This window comes from Nothoprocta perdicaria, unplaced genomic scaffold (genome assembly GCF_003342845.1).
Source record: "Nothoprocta perdicaria isolate Ctin4 unplaced genomic scaffold, notPer1 scaffold_669, whole genome shotgun sequence".
Classification (NCBI taxonomy): domain Eukaryota; kingdom Metazoa; phylum Chordata; class Aves; order Tinamiformes; family Tinamidae; genus Nothoprocta; species Nothoprocta perdicaria.
In genome coordinates, this window is record NW_020455942.1 from 2,625 (window position 1) to 11,649 (window position 9,025).

Genomic DNA, 9,025 nt, shown 5'->3' on the forward strand with positions numbered 1-9,025 from the left:
TCCGCCGCGGTGGGCACTGCTGGAGGGAGCCCCACACAGCAGCTCCCACTGCCCCCATGACCAGAGAGACCTGTGTGTGACGGGGCTGTGACGTCATGTCTTTCTGCATGTCTGATAGGCCGGCAGCAGGCAGTGGGTGTGGGTGTTGGCTGTGAGGTGTGTGTTGTGAGAGGAGCTGCTGGGGCAGCAGTGGTTCGTGTGTGGGGAAGGGCTTTGGAGGCRGCTGCYRTCTCTGAAGGCCATGGTGCAGCATGAGGGCTGTGGTGGGGTTTGCACCTGGGAGGTCACCTCCGTGTGAGCAGCTGACAGGTCAGGAGAAGTCCTGTGTGCCTGTTGCAAGGCCTTGGAGGAGTGTGAGGGAATGGAAGGGATGGAGAATTGGACTTGCTGTGGTTTGTGGCCCTTTGGGGTGTCCTGTCTGCTGCCATGTGTGGTGCTCAGCCCAGTGTGTCCTTGATGCAGAGGCAGGTGTAGGTTGAGGAGCCTCTGTTCAGGTGTGGAGGTCGTGGCGTGCTCTGGTGTGGGGTGTCCGCAGTGTCTTGGTGCTCGGAAGGGAGGAGGTGTGTGGAGAGAGCAGAGCTCTGCTCCCAGAGCCCAGCCTGCCATCCAGGGTCCTTGTGGGTGACCCTTGCAAGGACTGTTTGTTGTTTAAAGGCCTTCTGCTGATATTGGATCCTCATTGCATTTTCCCAGCTCAGACTCTAATCCACTGTGATCCCTCATGCAAACAGGTCGTTAATCAAAGCTGTGAGAGCCATTTTTCCACTTTGTGCCTACGTAAACCAGGAGATGTCCCCTCACAAGACATCAGACCTCTCAGGCCAGTGGGTGGCTCAGGGATACCTGTCCTTGGTCAGTCGTGGAGATGGTAGTTCCAAATCCACGGGTCCCTTTGGAAAGAATCTCAGATTAGCGGATTCCTTGAGACTGCTTTTAGGGAGCCCTCTGGAGGTAGGGATCCAACACCCTCCAACACCCTGCTGAAGGCAGGGCCTTTTCCAGTGAACTTCATACAATCGCTGAGGCCAGGAGGAGATTGAAGAAATGCTCAGGGTCCCTGTGCCATAGCTTGGCCTCACTCATGCATTTGTATTTGGGAGAGCACAGCCAGGAGGGCCGCTCTGGGGGGCCCTGTCTGCGAGAAACATTCTGCCCCTCTTTTGGGCGCAGCAGAGACCATGTTTGTGCACCAGCTCGCATTTGGTGTCTCCAGTTCTGCAAAAGGCCCTGGTGAGCAAGAGGGAGTCCAGCACAGGGACACCAAGATGGTCAGGGGCTGGAGTGTGGTGCAGATAAGGAGATGCTAGGAGAGCTGGGAGAGCTGGATGTGTTCAGCTTAGACCAGAAAATGCCAAGGGGGATCTTCATGCTGTGCACAGCTCCCTTATGGAGGGCTCAGAGCAACTCTGGCACAGGGATCCAGAAAAATACTCAGATCTTCATGCACGGAGACAACCACTCAGATCTTCATGCATGGAGATAACCCCAAATTCACTGCAAAAGGCCCCAAGATTCGTCCTCTACTGGGATCTGCCTTTAGCAGATGTATATTCAGCAGAATCCTTCAGCAGATCCCAGTACTCGCTAATCAAGGCTCAGGGAATCTGCTCTTCTGAGACAGCCTCTACAGACACATTGCTTTTAAAAGTCCTCAGCAAGGTTTCTTGGTCTCTGGTGGGATAGAGATGCTGGGTTTGGTTCCTGCTAGGCTCCAAAACCGTGGGTCAAGCCAGGCAACAAATCTGGGAAAGTGTTTCCAAATTCCATGAATTTTGCCAGCTTTCCTTCATCTATCTATGAGGAAAGCCATTTCTCCTCTAGGACTTTCCTTAGTCCTTGGGCTTTTCCATGACACCTCCAGGTAATGTTTCTAATCTGAGTATCCTTCCTGGCACCTGCCTGTCCATGGGATCTGTAGTGCCCTGGCACCCTGGATGTCCCACACTTTTGACCCTGGGTGTCTCAGGACAGGCCCACAAGGTGTAGCCCTGCTGTTGAGGCTCCTGTATGGAGCCCGTAAAGCACTGACTTGCCTCAGGAGCTGCGTTTTGAATTGTTCAGAAGTTGGTGAGAGGACAATCTTCCGGCTCCCCAACTGCTGGAATTTCCACCAGTCAACATTCCTCTTTCCACACTGTTTACACAGTCCTGGGCAAATCTTGCAGAAGGGAGACCCTATTCCCCTGGAAGCTGGGCAGAGATGTGGCTTTGGAAGCCACAGCAAAGCAAAGCACGTCCTTGCTCCTTTCTTTGGGTTGTTTATTCAGCCTCTAGCAACGTGTCTGTTGCTCAGAGATGCACTCTGGGGTCTCTCCCCTTTCTTTCCCCTGACTCCTCCATGTCTCCTCAGTCTGCTCGGTGCACTCACGTCATGGAAGTATTGGTGTAGGGAGCTCCCTTGAAGCCATGACAAGTTGTGGAGATGAAGGCCTGATGGAGGAAGTCTGGGACGTGGCTGTTTCTCCTGCCCCCTCCTGCTCCCAGCCCAAGGGTTCAGGAAGGTCCAGTGCTTTTGGTGTTGTTGCACTGGGTTTCCTTTGACATTTCCAAGTCCTGCTTGGGTCACTCTGAGCAGCCAGAAAAATCCCTCCTCTCCAGGGTCTTGCATCAGAGTTCCCTACTTGTGTAGGAAAGTGCAGGCAGGTGTGGGATCTCCCAAAGCAGCATGTCCCACATCATGAGCCAGGACCTGCAGGAGGTGTATGGCCCTCCTCTTCACATGTGTCCTACTTAAATATACAATTTATAACATGACCTTTACAGAACACAAGTTGGCCATTGTTAAATTGCAGTATTGTGAGTCCTGTTCCTCTCTGCCCAGTCAGAGACCCAGCTGCTGGGTTGTATTTCTGGGAGTTTAAAACTTAGCCTACACTCAAAGGGCATTAGTCTTTATAAAATGATTTCATGCTTTATTTCTGTTTCTTTGCAATTAAGAAAAGATTCCTGTGTTTATTTGTAGCTAGTTCTATACGGAAAGCAGGTGGGAATTGGGGCAGATGAGCTGTAACCTTCAGTTGCCAATTTCAGTAGAACAGGAAAGCTGCTAACAAGAGTGATGGAAGTTCCAGGTGGCTGATGAGAGGAATGGCAGGTTGGGGAGGTGAGAGTAGGAGTGTCCATAGAGTGCTTGAGGTGTGGAACACTGCTTTTCCTACATGTCCAGACTTCATTAGGAGTCATTCTGGATTGATTCCATTTGGAGAATGCTGCTGTCACTTACTCGGTAACAACAAAAAGCTTTAAAAACAGAAATGCTTCTATATTGTTGATGTCTCCACCATTCAGCTACCCTCCGGAAATATCTCCAATTTGCCATGCAAGACTTGAAGAAAATTGCAGGGAGAGGCAGGCTTTGTGAGAGCTTCTCCTATTTTAATGAGCCCCATGGTGTATTTGGTGCCGAATTCATGAACCTCCGTTACTGGAAGAAGAATGAACAGAAGCACTAAGTTCTGTAGAGCTTTAATGGGTCCCACTGATAAACATTAACAACAAAGGGTCTCCAGGGGCTGATTAGAGCAGAAAATTGTCATCACTGATAACAGGGAGTCAGAGGAAACCTACAGGTGGCTCTGATGCCACATTAACCCTTGATGTGTTTTATGAGGCAAAATGTCCAAGCTCGGCCACACAGTTTCTGGGAAGGGAAATCTCCAAATGTCTTCCAGGTCTTCTTGGGGACAGTGTATGGAGTGCGTTGTGCAATCCTCCGTGTAGGATACAGACATTTCATGTATCTGTGTTGGTAGCAGAGACAACAGCCATACCAAGAGGACACAGACCTCCTCTGGTGTCGTTGAGCCCTTGCAGGGCCTTTGTCTCCAGCAGAGCCTGTCCTATGCTGGTTCATACCTGCCGCTGTGTCCATGCACCCTGTAGACACCCAACCTGCTTCCTCATTTTGCCCTCACGCAGGATCTCCTTCCCTTCGCGGTTGTCTCTCCATCCTCACTGCCTGTTCCCTCACACACAAAGCCATGGGATGATCCTTGTCTCTTCCTGGGTGGCCTGTTGCACCACAGCACCAGCCTTTAAGTGTCATTCCTTTATCCTAATGTCCAATCTGAAATTCCCAAGCTGGGGATTTTTTCAGGCTGTTTCATGATTTTATACTATTTCCCACTACCAAGGAAAGATCCTGGCTGTTTTGAGGGATGCCATATGAGGCAGTGGTACATGCTCACGTGAATAAGGCCAGATGCCTACAGGTTTTCACTAGTAGTAAGATGCTTACTGAAACAGAGAGAGCTCTTCCTACTGAGCAACTTTTCCTGAAGGCAATGGTAGGAGTCATTTTCGGAGTAGCAGGTATGAAAACCAAGGATTCCTAGGGTGTTGGCCCACTAAACACTTCTGAAGGGCCTGAGTTTCCTGTTGCTTTGCTCTTGAATATTCTAGAAACAAGGACATTTGCTGGAGACACCATAACAACATGCATCTGACATGTTGGCCTGTTTTCCTTGCGTGGTCTGAAGTATCTGCATTGTATTATAAAAGCTCTTTGCAATGTCTGGAATTGCACAACTCTAAGCTTCTAAGGGAGTGGAGCTCTGGGTAGCAGGCACTGAGATGTCAGTGTGCCAAGAAGACCTGCCTGATGCACTAGGTGGACATGGGTCTCCCAGTTGCTCTGCCAGAGCAAGGAGGCACTTGCACATGTCTGGGACCACCTCTGTTCCTTTTAAAGTGCAAAGGAGTGAGTTTGTGTGTACATCTGCCTCCCTTCCCCATCTCCACTAACTACAGTGGGAGCTGAGAGAAGAAGCTCACATGCAGGCAGACTTTTTGTGCACCCCAAAATGGGGCCAAGGGAATCCTGCTCTGAGTTTATGGAGTGCACAGGAGCAAACTGAATGTCACTGAATCCCAGGAGTGTGAGGTGACATCCTGACTGTATACAAGGGAGCTGAGCTCTTCTAATGGACACAGGACCCCTAGTCCCACCTCATCTGTACTCCTCTGGGCCTGACTCTGTRCCCTTGAGCTCCTTTGATGTCAGTGCTCGAAGAGACACTGCAAAGGGAAACTCTCCACATTGCCCTGGAGGCATCCAAAGGAGTTCAGGGCAGTGGTCTCTTAGGTTAATTCCTCTCTGTTGCAGAAGGAGGAGGAAGCCTGGCTTCAACGTCGTTGCAGCTCCTGTTACTCGTGCCGTAGATGAAGGAGTTCACTGTTGGAGGCCACCAAGCAGCACGCTTGAATGCAGAGTGTTGGGAGTTTCCCTGAAGGTGGTGGTGGGATTCAGCTGTCTAATCATAGGCAAGAAAATGTGAGAATACCAAGGGTCTTTCTCCATCCAAAAAGGCAGAGATTTCCTATCGATCCCACCCTTGCAGTTGTGCTAGAAACTCCAGGCATTTGACATTGTCCTACTTCAGTGTCACTCAATCAAGTGCCTGCACTGAATTATGTTCCAATTTGCACTCTCACCAGCTCCATGTGTCCCAGCTTCTCTGTGAGTGGAGCTTTGCCAGTAGTGGGCACCTAGTGCCATTTGAGATAACCAAGGAAGTTCCTCACCTGGCCCCCATCTGATGCTCTAGAAACATTTGGGTAAAACACGTGCTCCATTATGGCAACAAACACAGCTTCATACCTTGGACCACTTCTGTCCAAGTGTCACCAGTAACGGACTCCCACCGTCCAGTTTAGGTGCTTAGTGCAGATCCTTAGACAGCAAGCTCCCCTGCAGATATGGGTGTAGTTCAACCTTCAGCTTGGGCAAGGGGAATCTTGTGACCTCCATGTTTGTGGAGTTCCCAGAAAGGAACTGAATCCTTCTGCAGTCCATGTGCTTCTAAATCAGTAAGATACCCAGATTGACTCATCTGAACTAATATGTAAAACATGGTTAAATGCACTGTATTCTTGTCCTGATCTTGGTGTCCTGCCTAGCTAAGAGGTATGAATCGGGCCTTCCACAGAGAGACATTTCCAAATTTCATAGAAAGTCCTTGTGTGAAGAAATAAATTGCAATGTTGGAATCCATTTCACTGCTCTCTTGAGATAAAGAAAAGGGGTGATTATTTTAATTGCTTGCAGTGACCATGTCCCAGGAGGAGGGAGCACAAGGGACAGGGAAATTGGTGAGTTCAGCTGGGGCTGTGCTGCTGAGCAGCGCCAGGCTCCTGGGACACAGGCAGCTCGTGTCAACGTGGTAGCCCTGCCCAAAGACACTGTGTGCAGGAGGAGCTCCTGTGCCAGGAGCAGCAGGGGTGCGGGCACTGCCTGCTGCTGCTGCAGCCAGGAGAGGAGAGGAGGCAGCGAGAGGTGACCTGCAGTGTGCAGTGGGACCACAGAGCAGAGCTGGCTGTGGCAGAAACCTTCGCAGCCCTTGGCACGGTGAGTCTCTGTGTGCAGGGCAGTGCTGCTGAGCTTCCTGGAGGGGGTTTCTGACCCCAGTCCGTGCCGTTGCTGATGGGGTTTTAAGGCTCGCTGTCCTGTGCAGAGAAGGGGGAGATGCTTCAGAGCAGCCTTCCCGCCACCCCAACAGAGGGACAGGGCACGCTGCTCTCTCCTGCCAGGGCTGGCTGTAGGGCTGTGAAGCCAGGGTGTGCACCCCGCTCTGCCCAGCGCTGTAATTCAGAGCATGTCCCTGCGCCCAGGCTGCTCTGTTCCCTGGCCAGGGAGCCTGGCCACCTGCAAGGGTCAGCCCTCAGCCTGCCCGGGGAGCTCCCCACTGTGCTGTGGGGAGAAGCTCTAAGTGAGAGGGGTGACCCCCAGCAGGGCAGGTTCATTCTCCTGCTCAGGGGCTGCTGCATGGGTCAGGGCCACCCACGGCTGCAGCTCAACCCTGAGGACATTTTGAGAGTAGAGTTTTCCAGAGGACTCTTCTCTGATGGTGCAAATGGAAATGCTGCAGACATGTTTAAACAAGGGCTTGGCATCTTCATCAGCACCCTGCAGGATGAGTAGTTTTGGAAGTGACTTCACCACTCCCCAGCGTGCAGACGGCACCCGCGTCCCCTTTCCAGGCTCACTAGAGATTCTTTGATCTAGCAGCTGCAAGGAGAGAGATGTCCCTAGGCAGTTTCCTGATGCTTGGAGGTTTGTGTAGGACAGAGGAACATCTCCCAGCAAGGACACCTCCAAACAGCAGAGAGATGATTTGAGGGTCAGGGGAACCTGCTGCCAAACACCTCATGGAAGGATGGGGTGCAGGAAGTTCTTTGCCCACTCTTGCAGCACAGATGCTTTCCCCTGAGAAAGTGCCCTTGTGTGTTTTCTCTGCCACCCAGCAGAGGAACGGGGACTGAGGTGATTGTCTTTCAGCAGACCTCATCTTTAAGACACTGGACTCACCCTTGGTGTGCTATTGGGCTGTGCCCTGCCCTGAGGAGGATCACAATTCTTTAGTAGAACACTTAGGTTAGCTGAACATCGCATGCAGAAGCCACAGAGGGATTAAGGAAATGGAAATGGTGCTGGTGGRCGGGTGGGGAAGGTRYGTATGGGGGCAGCTGAAATAACCACTGTGTGCCCTTGCCTAGAAGCTGCATGTCAAAATCTCCCTCAGGATGAGCACCACACTGCAGAGCCCTTCTGATCATCAGAGCCATGCGCTACATTACAGCCCCTCCATGGCTCTTGGGACATCTGGCTGAGAAAGGGAGGTGAGCTTGGAAATCTGCACTTTGCAAGTGAACACCACTGTCAGCACAGGCCAGGCTCCTTTAGGGCTGAGATTGTTCCTTAGCTGAGAGAGGTGCATACCTAAAGCATCCAGGAAAGGGACTGATGTGGAGACCTGTTGTGCTGTCTCTGTGCTAGGACACAGAGAGGTTTTGCCTCTCACAATTGAAGCTTCATATAGGGAGCTAAATCATTATGTGTGGAGGAGGGATACGTGTGTCTGTGTTTCTGTTTGTGAGAAATGGAAAAGTTTTTGCAGAAAGTTTGTCTTAACTTGTCACTGTCTTTTTCTTCTTGGACCTTCTCTCATGACATGAAAGACCAAAATGTCCAACAGCAGCTCCTTCAATGAGTTCTTCCTCCTGCCATTCGCGGACAAGCGGGAGCTGCAGCTCTTGCACTTCTCGCTCTTCCTGGCTATCTACCTGGCTGCCCTCCTGGCCAACGGCCTCATCATCACAGCTGTAGCCTGCGACCACCACCTGCACACCCCCATGTACTTCYTCCTCCTCAACCTCTCCCTCCTCGATCTTGGCTCCATCTCCACCATTGTCCCTAAATCAATGGCCAATTCTCTGTGGGACAACAGGGTCATTTCCTACCTGGAATGTGCATCGCAGATGTTCGTCTTTTTTTTCTTTATTTCAGCAGAGTATTATCTCCTCACTGTCATGGCCTACGACCGCTATGTTGCCATCTGCAGACCCCTGCACTATGGGAATCTCCTGGGCAGCAGAGCTTGTGTCAAAATGGCAGCAGCTGCCTGGGCCAGTGGGTTTCTCAATGCTCTCCTTCACACTGGGAACACATTATCACTACCACTCTGCCAAGGVAATGCTCTGGGACAGTTCTTCTGTGAGATCCCCCAGATCCTCAAGCTGTCCTGCACAGACTCCTACCTCAGGGAAGTTGGACTTCTTGTATTTAGTCTCTGTTTTGTCTTTGGGTGTTTCCTTTTCATTGTGGTGTCGTACGTGCAGATCTTCAGAGCTGTGCTGAGGATCCCCTCTGAGCAGGGCCGCCACAAAGCCTTTTCCATGTGTCTCCCACACCTGGCTGTGGTCTCCCTTTTTCTCAGCACTGCAGTGTTTGCCTACCTGAGGCCCCCCTCCATGTCCTCCCCAGCTCTGGATCTTACACTGGCTGTTCTATATTCAGTGTTGCCTCCAACAGTGAATCCCCTCATCTACAGCATGAGGAACAAGGAGCTCAAGGAGGCACTGAGGAAAATTCTTCAGTATGTACAGTATCCCAACCAATAACTTTTTGATGTGTATCCACTCATCATTCCCATGTACTTTTCATAGAGACTGGATTTCCTTCCTTCCTTCCTTCCTTCCTTCCTTCCTTCCTTCCTTCCTTCCTTCCTTCCTTCCTTCCTTCCTTCCT

General features: G+C 51.2%; 1 protein-coding gene across 1 annotated transcript; it reads left to right on the forward strand.

Moving 5' to 3' along the window:
- The first annotated feature begins 7,947 nt into the window (after positions 1 to 7,947).
- On the forward strand, positions 7,948 to 8,902 carry LOC112956775 (olfactory receptor 14J1-like). The gene has a single exon (XM_026050254.1). The coding sequence runs from the start codon at positions 7,963 to 7,965 to the stop codon at positions 8,896 to 8,898; it is 936 nt and encodes a 311-aa protein (XP_025906039.1). The 5' UTR covers positions 7,948 to 7,962; the 3' UTR covers positions 8,899 to 8,902.
- Positions 8,903 to 9,025: the final 123 nt, after the last annotated feature.